This window comes from Pleurodeles waltl, chromosome 8, assembly GCF_031143425.1.
Source record: "Pleurodeles waltl isolate 20211129_DDA chromosome 8, aPleWal1.hap1.20221129, whole genome shotgun sequence".
Classification (NCBI taxonomy): domain Eukaryota; kingdom Metazoa; phylum Chordata; class Amphibia; order Caudata; family Salamandridae; genus Pleurodeles; species Pleurodeles waltl.
Window position 1 is genome coordinate 1188419529 of NC_090447.1, and position 13177 is coordinate 1188432705.

A 13177-nucleotide genomic window follows, 5' to 3' on the forward strand; every position below is an offset into this window, starting at 1 on the left:
AACTCAAAAGGTGTTCTTTTCATGGGACACCTCAATGTCAGGAATGAGAATGGTATTTTTGATACATTCTCTGATGTTTTTATTAGAGTCAGGTGCAGGAGCTCATGGCCAGCTCTCTACTGACCGTATATGGGACCATATGTATGACCTTTTGTTTTGCGACTCGCAATTTGCGATCCGTTTGGGAATCACAAATTGCGAGATGAAAAACAAAATGTGAAAGTGTTAAGTACACTTTTTGCGATTCCCAATAGGGTCACAAATTACCTACCTCATCAATATTGGTGAGGTAGGTCGCGATGTGCGACCTCATTGGGAGTGGCTGCACTCACAAAGGTGGTGGCTTGCTGGGGACAGCAGAGCACCATGTCTTTGACTGCTTTTAAAATGCAACCCATTTTCCTTGAAGGAAAACAAGGAAAACAGGCTGCATTTGAAACAAAAAATGAAAAGTTTCTTTTCATTTTTTTCAGAGTAGGTAGTGGTCCATGGGAACACTACCTGCTCTAAAAAATATTTGTGCTTCCATTCACAAAGAGGAAGAGGTACCGTGGGGACCCCTTCCCATTTACGAATGGGTTAGAACCAATTTGAAACTGGTGTTAACTGAGATTGTTTTGAGACCGCTTTCACAGTCGCAAAAGGATCATACATACCATTCAGATTCAGTATTAGGATGGGATGCCCTTAACACGCCGTTTCCTAATTGCAAACCCCAAATTGCGATTCAGTAACAAGTTACAGAATCACAATTTGGGCTTTGTGCATCTAAAAAATAATGTTCTAGTTGCAAATTGGCGATTCTGCAAATTGGCCATTTGTGACTAGCAAAGCTCTTTGTACATATGGCCCATGGTCACTCGGCATATTAAAAGCCCCATAAATTCTTTTAAATGTCTTTGCGATCATACTTGTACAGAACACAAAACACTTTGCCCACATTTGCCTTTAACAACAATCTAACGATGGTTCTACACAAATACCATTAAGGGGATATGTGATAGAAGCCTCTCACTAACCTGGCCAAAAGGAATGAAGAATTGTGATTCTAAAGGAAAATGTCAATCAGAGCAGAACACAATCCAGGAACCCACAACACAGTTGCAGATTGGCATTCATAAAATGTCATCAATTACAGCTATTGACACCTCCACAAGTCAGTTCTCCAAGTTGAACAACTTTCGGACACCTTTAAATGAGTCGGTCTATTTACCTCACATCTGTGTCCAAAACAATCTGAGTGTTTATGTTAAACATCAGAAGTAAATATTTATGCTTTACTTCCTTTTGTTGTGCTCTCTTGATTATTTTCCCAGATACAAAATTTAATAACAACAATACCTCAATTCTGGAGTGCCCATATATATTTTCCAGAGCTTCTAGGATTTTAGGTAGTGTTACAAACTCATTATTTTGATCATCATAGCTCCTTCCAAATCCACCAAACCTCCCCAACCACTTAGCAGTGTGTCTCTGTTGTGTTCGTGGGGACCTTGATCCCCTTTCAGTAGACAATAATCATATCAATACCTCCCTCAACATCTTAGCTACACAAGCACTGTAGTAAAGAGCCATATGATGCTATCTTTAAGCCAATTCTCTATCTCATTGGCAACCTCAGTTATAAACTAGAAGATGAACACCTGCTTGTATCTTGACTTCTATGCAGTATTATTCTTCCCAAGCCCCATATTCCATAATATTTTACGTTATTAGATGTCACTCTTTTTCTTAATTGGACAGACGATGAGTGACAGCCATTGTAGAAGGTTGGTCCTCTATGTAGTGTGCAAAGATAGGCACACTGTCCAGGGGGTACAGGCAACCACACAATGGTTTCCAGAGGTAAAAACTAGATCACCTAGTGCTCTAATTTTTATGGTAGCTTGGCCGAGCAGTTAGCCCAATCTTGAAAAAGTGCAAAGCATTTGTTGCACTTACAGTTTCAATCATGCAACTCACACATTCGAAAGAATATCTCGAGACCAATTTATAAAAATACTTCAGATTTTTATGTAAACTTTAAGACCAAGATTATCAAAATTGGTTCAGTACTTTTGGAGATATGAATTTTTGAAGTTTAAAGAAAATAGTATTCCTGTGCGTAATTACACACCATAGGAATCAATGGAAAGTCGCCTCTAAAATATATATAAAATCATACAGTTGAGGTACCAAGTTCTCCTTTTGCAGGTTGGTCGAGGTCATAGGTGGGCACACTATGCCAGCTGGAGAAGTTCAGGCGGCTCCCGGTTTTGAAAGGGAGCAGCTGAGAAAATTCTCTGGAGCTGGTGCAGGGCCACTGTGGGGGAATACTTGGAACAACACTGGACAGGTAAGTTTAGAGGTGGTTCCTTGAGGTCCCCTTGGAGTGTCGAGGTCACAAAGGGTGATGGGCCCTTGAGGCATAGCAGGTTCTTCCTTGCAGAGCACAGGGCAGCCGAATGTAGAGTGAGTCCCTTAACTTTGGCTTCCTCTTGGTCCTTTTTCAGCTCTGGGCAAGCTGGTTTTCCTGGTGTCCAACGCCAGTTGACCGTTACCCAGGGTATTGGTACAGTACGTCCACTGGAGAGCGCAGTGCCACCAAACCTGGCAAGCTTGTAGGGTTTGCCCTTGTAATCATCAGTGTGTTGTTGGGTCTGGCTGCAACTTCCTTTTCGGGAGATAGCGGCGAGTCAAAGAAGTAACCCTTACTGGGTTGCTGGTTCCTTGGTTGTTGCAGAGTGGTACCTCCATTCTGGAGGGAGTTGGGCGATAGGTGAAGCCTGGAGATCCTCTGGGTTTCTTGAGGTCAGTCCAGTTGTCCAACAGCTTCTCAGTGGCGATTGTCAGGTCCTGGATGCAGCAGGCCTGGGTTAGGCGCCTTTTCTTTGTGCAGCAGGTCCACAGTTCTCGTGCCTTAGTTCTTCTTTGTGCTGGTCTCCTTTTTGTCCTTCGAATCTGATTTCTTGGTCCAGGCATGCCCAGTAAATACTGAATTTAGTGGGCATTTTAGGGGATACCTGGTAGTGTCCAATGGGACACTTACCTTTGGGTGGCTACACCCACTCTCGTAACCACTTCCTGTGGGAAGGGTCACTTCTCTTTACTTGATTGGCTATTTCCCTTCCATCTAAGATGGAGGAATATGAAATGAAGATTCCACCTCACAGTCAACACCTTAGGGGTGGTGCATGTCAGGAGGGGCCACTGCTTCTACCCTTTGTATGGTTTCCCACCTTTGCTCCTGCCAATAGTGGGGGTTTGTGAAGGAGGAGGCCATCTGCTGCTTGCAGCAGGCCTGTGGGTTTCAAGGGTGGTAAGTGCTTTAAAGGTCACCACAAATGCAGGGGTGTTAGCTCCTCTGCCCAGGAAGGGCATTGCTTTACAAACCAGAGAGACAGGGCTCTCCCCAAAGGTTTGTATCTTGGCTGTCTGCAGGTGGCAGGCTGGATAGAACCAGTCAGCAACCATGCCAGGGTAGTTAGCTTTTGCAGGGGGCACCTCTAAGGTGCCCCTGGGTACATTTAGGGATAAATCCAATACTGGTACCAGTTTGGATTTATCATTCTGAGTTGTTTGATACCACACAACCCAGGGTTCAGCGTGGCCATCACGTAGCTGGGTAACTTGTGTTTACCAGTGTCCAGCACATGTATTAAAATGGCTGTTCTGTTCACTCACTATGTCCCAGGTATGGCAAAGACACAGCTGGGGCATATTGCTCATGCAGCTAAGCCCTCATATATGATACGGTGCACCCTGCCTTAGGGCTGTAAGGCCTGCCAGAGGGGTGTCTTGTCCATAGTAAATGCAGTGTATGGTGGACAGGGAACACTAGCGGTGTGCCATGCTGAGTTTGGGTTTTATGTTTGCACCAGGACACTCAGCCTGCAGTGGCACAATCAGTGCTGCTGCCCTTAGGGGCCTACCCATAGTACCCCATGCCCTGGGTAACTAAGTACCCTTTTACTAGAAACTTATAGTGGTAGCTAAGGGTGTATCCAATTGTGCCAATGCATCACAACAGTTTTAGGGAAAGAGCTCTGGCCCAGGGAACCTGGTTTGCAGGGGCACTGGGCACTACAATTTTGAGGCTACATCAAACATCAGACAAGAAGTGGGGGCTAACCATGTTAAGAAGAGGCCTTTCCCCACAGCCATTTGTAGACAAACTAAGATCAATTCCACTAGGATAGAACATTCTTATTTTTAAGAGCCATTCAAACTGTGTAGTTTGTTGTGAAAGAAAATAGAATAGAAAAGAGAGCACTACAATGTCTTCTTCACAGCAATTAATAATCATCCTGTGCAGACTACATACTCATGAATCATTCCTCCCTTGATCTTGCTGGGTGAGTGGGTGATGCAATTGACGGGGATGAACACCAATTTTGGGGCTTCTTCAACTAGGGAATCAATGGCATCTGAAGGTTTTGGAGCTGATGCCTTCTAGGAGAATATTCCTAGATCAAACAATTGGCTTAGGATACAACTTGGAGACTCTTTTGTTGCATGGAAGTACCATTATCTCAGATGATCATTGTTAACAGACCTTAAAGAAACAAACTAGAAGCTCCCAGTCCTCCACAAAATGCTGATTATGCTATCTAATAATAAGCAAACATCCTCATTTTATTACAGACAATAAGGGAAGATTCATCCCAGCTCTGTATGTTTTCCATTTACTCTCTGAAAATAAGATTAATGCATTCTCTAGCTAGTTTCAATACTTAGCAGATTAAATGTTATTCGTTCAGTGTCAATTTACCCTACCCAGATGGAATGTGCTCAAATAATCTAAAGGGAGATAGTGTCCAATATTTTAGTAACATAGTTTGATGTGCCCTCTCATTTATATGGCTATAACTGCCTTGAAGGCTTTTCCTTAAGAGACAATCCCTCTGCTCCCTTTGAATTTGCCTTACATTACCTGAAAGCTACATGTGCGCTGTCTCCGTCTGCACTGCTCTTGCTGTCTGTCTCCAGTGTCTGCATAACACGCTATGCTCCCCTTTCATCTAAGTCTCCTCTAAAGTGTTTAAGAATACTAACAAGACTGGGTGCTTTGACCCATGACCATTGATAGTTTTGGAGCCCGCTGCCCCCATCCAGGTGAGTGTGGCACGCTGTTGAGGTTCTTGAATGGGACATCATGTTCTGGATTTTTGTGAGGGGGAGTTCTCTAGCTGTACATGCTGGTCCCTTTTTCATCTTGTTGACCTCAACTAGCTCAAATACCACCACTGAGCCCCGTTTGTCTCTGTTGCTCCCTGTCTCCATACACCTATAGCACTCTTGCCAGTTGAACCAACCTGGACTCTCCCTCCCATTCCTGAGCACAGGATCCTTCCTTCTGTGCCCTTTAGAAATATTTCACTGTATGTGCCTTGCTCTCTTTGTAGGCCTATGGAGGACCCAGTGTCAGCAGTGGAGAGTAATTGTGGAGGTAGATGGGATGCTGGCATGATGACTTATCCAGGGGTGGAGGAGCTGGTGCAGGGGTTGCATAAAGTTGCAAGCCAGTGAGTCCCTGGGAACTAGAAAGTAGAGCCATAGAACACTCTAGGTTTGATGAAAATCCTGGTTGTGGTAGCCCTGAGGGATTTCCTGAGGTACTTCGGGTGGTGGTGATTCACAGCGACAAGCACTGATGTTGCACTGTGCTTGGACACATGTGTATAATCTTAGAATCTCAGAGATCTGATGATGATGAAGGTTCGTGGGTCTTTCCAAGGTGAGTATATCCCCTCACCAGCTTTCCTAATCTAAAAAAAAAACACTTACACATTCACCATATGCAGCATTCCAGCAATAGGAAAGGAGAAAATGGGAAAACCAACCCACTCACTCTCCACTCTCACTTCACACCTCAAAAAGTATTTTCATTCATTGACCACTCATACATAGTCACAACATCCTACATTTCAACAAAAAATAACAAAGCTCAAGGTCATACCACTGATCTATGTTCTTTGCCATACCATGTAGCCATTAAATAGGGCATCTCAGAACAGAATTTTCAAATTCAGCCTGAGTAACATGTCTTCTCACAGCTACCACTGAATGCTATGTGAGCCATAAACTACAGTGGAAGCTCTATGTCAGAACTTCACTGCCAGCCTGCCACCATTTGACTTTTGGCCTTGGTTTTTCCATCAGTAAATAAATCCAACAATCTATGAGTCTACTAAAGGTGAACAACATTTTAGGTGAAGTTCCCCAGCAGAGAACAAAGCTTTGCTGATGATGGGGGCACTCTAGGTGTATCTCTTACACTTAGTAGAAGATAACTACTGCCCCATTGAGCTAGTTATCGGGCAACAGTATTTTTTACCTGTAATCCTAATGGGAAGAAGGCCTACCCAACCAACATTAGGGTTCTTCCCACTGTCTGTTTATAGTGAGTTGTTTGTTATCTAACATTCTTTTGTGTTTTGGACTCACATAACTATGCCTTACTCTTACATAACATAATATGCATACATGGACACCAACAGTGGTGTGACAAATGGTGCTTGCCAGGCACAAGGAAAGGCCAACCCAGCTTTCGCGTCCATGTAACAGTGCCTTTGGCTACAGCTTAGAGATGTCACGGCAATCTCACCCTTGCCTGCTTTCTATATGGAATATACATTCAACTCAAAACTCAAACAGATAAACTCTGCCGCTTATCCGCGGTGCCTGCAGATTTGCCTGGAAATAAGCTGACCTCCAATCAGGATACCTATTTTACAAGTGCACACAGTCAGGATATTTAATTTGAAATTTCTCAGTAACCCTCTTCTTCTCCTTTGAAGCCCAACCTTTTTGCTTTGCCAAAGACGATCTAGAAATCATAGAAATCCCACCTAGAGAGTCAGTATTGTTTACCTAAGAATCCACACTTTCTTGACCAATTGGTTGCTTGCTCTTACTTTCCTTTGTGAAATCGCAAAGAAAACCAGATGCCCTCTATTTCATTTGACTGGGTGTAATATTGTTCAACGTGCTTCCAGACCTGGTTTGCCTGGCTTCCAGTCAGCGCCAAATAAAGAAGATGAGCAGGATGAAGACAGCACTAACTGCATGTCCTCTCAGAAGACAGTGCAAATCAAAGGATTTGGTGGTGGAGTGCCATAACAAGTATTGTGCATCTGAGATTAGACTGCACAGGAGCTAAATTATTTTGTCTCCCAGTACCCGTTGGTGTAACCCCCGTCAATCATTGGAACACATTTCTGAGCTCTGCATTCCCAAATGTTTTGCTTTGCTCTTCGAGAAAGAATCCCCAGTTTTAGAAAGAAAACTTTCTCAAGGAGTCAGTCATTTGCATGCATTTCCATTTCTGAAAATTTCTGAAGCACCAGAACCAGGGAACGTATGATCAGGAATAGGTCTAAACCAATGTAGGATGCCCAACTGTAGTGACCCTACCACAGCAAGGGGATTCTAGACTTGCCAGGTACATTCAATGGGCACAGGATTTTTAACCTGTGCCTGTGGTGGAGTTGAAGCCTAGTCGCCGTAACCAACTAGTTGCCTCATAGCATCCTTGTTGGTTTCAGCTAATGGACTGTATGCATCGCGACCAAGTACTACATGATGAGTTGATGGGCTTCACAAAATGGTGGTACCTCTATATAAGGTAAGGCCAATCCACGGAGCAGCACCTAGGACTGTGCCTCATAGATGCTATAGACGTCTTGCCTCTATAAGATTTCAGGCTACACTATACATTTTGCTCAGAGTAAATAAAAAGCTGACCAAAACGGGATCATCGATAGGGCATTCTGCCTGCAGCTTTACTCAGAGTTATACTGACCATGGCCCAGGGTGACTAGGCTGTATTTGTGCAATTCATCTAATTTCACTGTCTGTTTTCTCCCTTCTTTGTGCCCTACGGAGGACTATCTGAAAATTGTTCAGCCCCAACTCAAGGATTCTGCCCTTCATTTCCAGGAAACCCATATATTTTGACCCATTGGTACCTACCCTTCACTTCCTTTCCAAAGGATATTTGGATATTCCTGGCAGTGAGGGACAGTAAAAAAGACACCGGACCATCCACTCTAAATAGGTCAAATGGCTTACCTTCCATATCGCATACCCTGTTGGATCGTCTGAAAAAGTTTTACTATGCTACAGTAAATTTTTACTCCATAGGAGTAAAACTTATGGGCCTTCCAACTCAAAATTGAGTGGCTGGATATGACGTTTGGTGGACAGGGTAGCTAATTACAGATGAAATGGAGTACCAGCCCAAGGGACCCACCTGATGCAAATGAATACTGACCCTGCTTCCCATGGGAACAGTCCATACTGGATTCTATTTATCTCACCCATTCTTTCAGAGGACTACTGCTTTTTAAGTTAAGAACTTTGAGATTCAAAATCCCCTCCCCCCCACAGAATATCACTGACTATGATCTGCCCCTGATCTCTACCACACCCATGAGATCGGCATTCTAAACCAATACCATGATATTCACACTACTAAACTAGTAAGCTATTCACTCAAGACTTGCGTTAAACACAAGTGTCATGCCTTGAAGTGAATGCCATACAAATGTATGAATCAAATATAGGTTAAGAAAATTATTTAATTAAAGAGACCTTGTGTGCTTCAAATGCTAATATTTTGGTAAATACATTATTATTAATTTGTTTATCAAAACATGATCATGTAAAACACACAAGTTCTCTTTAAGTGCTGATTTGCATATAAAACTCAAACACTCTCCAAAGCATTAATTGCAATGAGCATAGTAGAATATTGAGAAAAATAAAATATGTCTAATCTTTTTTTAGGCACTATACTCTTCCCTGGAATATAAATGCCACTTAAAGCTAAATGATAACGATAATTTTACCTCTTTAAGGGCCAGATGAATCAAAAAAGCCTTTTGCAAATAGTGAATTTTAAGAAATCGCTATTTCTGATTTGCAAAATGCTATGCATCATATTTGCGATTCGGTAGTAGCGATTTCTTAAAAATTGCAAATGCTATTACCGAATCGCAAATTGCGATACAGCCCCCATTCGCACCTATGGGCCTGTAGGCCCATATTTGCGATTTTTTTGCATTTCCCAAATAGAAAATTCCTAACTGGAATTCGCAATTTTGGAAATGCAAAACCCCAGGGTGCTGGGGGCCTAAGGCCCCCTATGCTGCACCCCAAAAAGTTTTTGGGGATATGTAAGGCCCACACATGCCAAAGGGGCATGTGTGCTTTACATGTCAATTTAAAAAATGCATTTTTAATGCATTTTTTAAATTTGCACATGGTTACCGCCAAGTTCTACTTGGTGGTAATTGCGATTCCTTAATGCCAAATTCGCATTAAGGAATTGCTTGATACATGTGGTTTAGAAATCGCAAATAAGGATTCCTTATTTGCGATTTCTTATTTAGAGAATCGCAATTTGCGATTCGCTGAATGGGGTCGCAAATTTAAGGAATCGCTATTAGCAATTCCTTAAATTTGCATTGCGAATGCCTTTCATAAATACTGAAAGGCATTTTTGCATTCGCAAACGGGCATTTGCACCGTTTGCGAATGCAAAAAGGCTTGACACATCTGTCCCGAAGTCCATTGGTTATTTCCAAAATAGTGCTGCTTTAATGGAGTCAAATACACTGCCAGTAATATTTCTAGGGTCTATGTTGAGCAGATAACTCACAAATGGCTTTTCCTACAATTTTGTCTTTCAGTTCACACAATTTCAAATAAAGCACTTTTTGATTTCAGTGCCATTGCTTTCAAAATTCCACTGCAATGACTATTAACAGGTCTATATATCTACTTCCTTCACAAATAAGTAAGTGGTTTCTTGGCAAGACCAGAGGTGAAACTTAAACAATGAGATTTGGGGATATGGACCTCGAAGTTCCCAACTAAAAGGGAGTGGGCTGCTGGGTGGAGGGGTTAGATGACCAAGGTTTGGAATGGACTGTTTCTGCGATGAACAGGATCACTACTGATTAGCATTATGTGGACCATTGTCTAGAGTTGCACAGTGGGTGAAAAACAATGGGTTGAAATGTTTCCCTGAGCGATTACCACTGGTTAGACTATTTGCAGGCATTGGTCCCATCACCTTTTAGGTGTTCGATTGTCAGTAGTATGCCTGGAAACTTAAAACTGACACAGCTTTCCGAGCCTACTACTTGTGAATTACAAAAGTAGTACATGTGCAACCATTTGAGGGGTTCTTTTATGGATACCGATTTACTATTTTTGATAAACATGTCACTATAAACATTTGTGTTTCCTCTCCAAAAAATTAACAAGTTAAAAGCTTTTACCATGATTGTAGCAATGAGAAAAACTGAAACAGACATAACAAAACTCTAGGCCCCCAGACCCCACTAACAAGGCAAAAATACATTGGTGGGTCTCACATCCTAGGCACTCCCCCCAATGCCCCTCTTCTGCCCATCCCACCTGGACCTTAGAACTAATTATAATGGTCACCTAAAACAAAACGGCCTGGAGTCCCTGCCCTGGGATCACTTATTTTGAATTAGTTTTCACTGCACACAATCTTCTTTATCTTTGCTTGGGAGGCTTTGATGCTAGACTTGTCAAATTGGTGCATCTAGGCAGGGCTTCATGGTTCAAGTTCTTGTCTTATACAAATAATTTTATCAAGTGACTGACCGCCGCATGTACTTAGCCCAGTAGTTATAAATAGAGGTGGGCGTGGCAGCAAATTTATAGGATGAGCCACGCCAGAGCCAAGACAGGAGTCTAGCTTGGCCTTTAAGAGTTTGTACACAAGGAAAGCCATGAAAACTTTTGGCACAAGATTGGACAGGTCTATAGTGCAATTAGGTAGTGCCCCCAGGCCTACATGAAAGGTCAGTGTGTGGGCCGTTTATTTGGCTGTTTGTGGGCCTATTTTATGTTGTGCTTGGCTGAGTTTTTACTGTTGAATTCCCTCATGCTAAAAAACAAGTGTCTGCAGCAAGATCAAATCCACACAGTTATCCATTCCTTTCAAAACACTTAAAAGAGTGCATTTACAAGTTCAACCCTGCCCCAATTTTTCAAACAAGGGCCACTTATTTAGCAATCTAATTCAATAATCGGGGGACACTTTTATTTTTGTGCCCAGGACTATTTTCTATCCCAGTCTGATTCTGGTTTGGCATGCATATGTAAAAATATGATACAGTTTCTTCAAATTTCAGAAAAGTGTATGTGTTTAACACATGGAAGTGTTTCACCTTAGTACATCAGAACACATCACTGCATAGACATGCAGTTATTAAAATTGATGGTTTTTACACATGAAAAATAATCGCTCGCCCCAGTGACATGCCAATTATGAACTAGGAGGCAAGGCAAGTAGTGTTGCAAACCCTAAACATGGCCTAGATCAGTGGTTCCTAACCTTTTGATTTCTGTGGACCCCCACTTTAACATTAATGGAACCCAGGGACCCCCACTGAATCATCATTGGAATCCGGGGACCCCCGCTTGAGTCATTACTGGAAGCTGGGGACCTAATTTGTCAATATTTGTTAATATTTTTTAATTTTCTAGGCCCTCGCGGACCCCCTGAGAAGGCTTTGCGGACTCCCAGGGGTCCCCGGACCACAGGTTGGGAACCACTGGCATAGATTCTTATTATAGATGAAGCAACATTCAGTCTAATAAATCAAACATAGGTTCTTGTACAGCACACATCCTGAGCTTGAGTATTTAAAAGTCCGTACATTTGCAATAACAAAAAAGGGAGATTCTGTGAAATTAAACATTTGCCTAGGGCCACATAATTTGGACAAGCAGGGAATCTGGTATTGATTTCAGGTTATCCGGTTTCACAGTTTGCCATTCAGTCGCCAGATATATATCTCTGTCTCTCCCTCCTATTTCACCACAAAGGTCACCATTTAGTTTTTTATTCATGGTGCACAAGGAGAAAAGCTGACACATACAGCTCAGTGATTAATTTGTGCTTGTTGTTTCCGGTGCTGAGCACCGGCACTTATTTTTGCGGGCCAGGGCTTATTCTTCTGCCTCAAGCATTTGCTGTGAGGAAAGGACACATATGGAAAAGACGGAGGAAGGGAAAAATGAAAAGGTGTCAAAATGCGAGAAAGCAGGAAGCTGCTAGAGTGAGCTGGAGGGGCAGGGAGTGGCTTTACATGGATTGAAGGGGCCCGAGATGTTTTAAGGATTACGCTGCCTCAGTATTCTGTGTTCTCACATTTAATTGCAGCAGCCGAGTTTTTAAGAGGAGGGCTTTGGGCACCGGCACCTTTTTATTTACAAATTAAGCACTGAGACAGCTGATGGGGCTCAGGGCCCACAGACCCAACTACCAAGCCAAGAATGCATTAATTTGGGGTGTGTCACACTCTAAACACCCCCGTGAAGATTTGTACCTGGGCAAGACCTCTTTTTTCCCTTACAAAGCGGGTATTTTATGTTTTCACCATCCTAACCTAAGCATCATGAACTTTCAGTAGGATAAATACCCCAAAACAATTACAGTCTTACCACAATTTCCATTAAGCTTTTAAACAAGAAGTTGAATGTATTTGGTGTCCACATTACATACCAATGACGATCCATTTGCTGAAACTATAGGAGGTGGCTTATTTCTTCCTCTGGATGACGTAGAAAGTGGAGAGACTGGTGTTGATGTATTGAGGGACTTCAAGTTGTGAAGGCTGGTGAGATATTTTTTCCGGAGGGCGAGCAGGTCTTGCAGGTACTGTAAGCAGTCCTGGGTCTTGGAGAACATCCATGCCTGGTCCTCCTCTTTGTAAGGATAGCAGCCAGAGGACTCAATGTTGGTTGTGCTTTTGTATTTTTTTAGAGATTCAGTGAACTTCTGGTTCCGCTCCCCAACCACATACATGGATGTGCTGCGGACCAAACGCACAGCAGGGTTGGAACCATCATAGCAAGCGTTGCCATCACTCAAATTCCGACTGGAGGAATTGGGGTGAAAAACAGAGTGGAGTTTTCGAAACATCCTTCGACATCCAAGTCAAAATTGTTTACTAACGGTCTCTTCCCACAAAATCAATTGAAAGCATGGAAACTAATCATGCCACCAGACAATCATTCCAAATACCATTGTCTTTGCTAAAAGTAGAAGCAACAAAGGTGAACCAATTTGGTTTTCTTGTCCACTCTTGAGTACTCTTCAAGAATATCACCAGGATCACTGTTCTTTACTCCGCACACAATGATGGCG

General features: G+C 42.6%; 1 protein-coding gene across 1 annotated transcript in view; it reads right to left on the bottom strand.

The window, feature by feature from the left end:
- Window positions 1-12952, bottom strand: part of C8H13orf42 (chromosome 8 C13orf42 homolog) — a 45368-nt gene extending 32416 nt beyond the window's left edge. Inside the window, exon 1 of the mRNA XM_069203531.1 lies at window positions 12524-12952. Coding sequence (XP_069059632.1) covers window positions 12524-12952 — 429 coding nt within the window. The remainder of the gene's footprint in view (window positions 1-12523) is intronic.
- Between the last annotated feature and the right edge of the window lie 225 nt (window positions 12953-13177).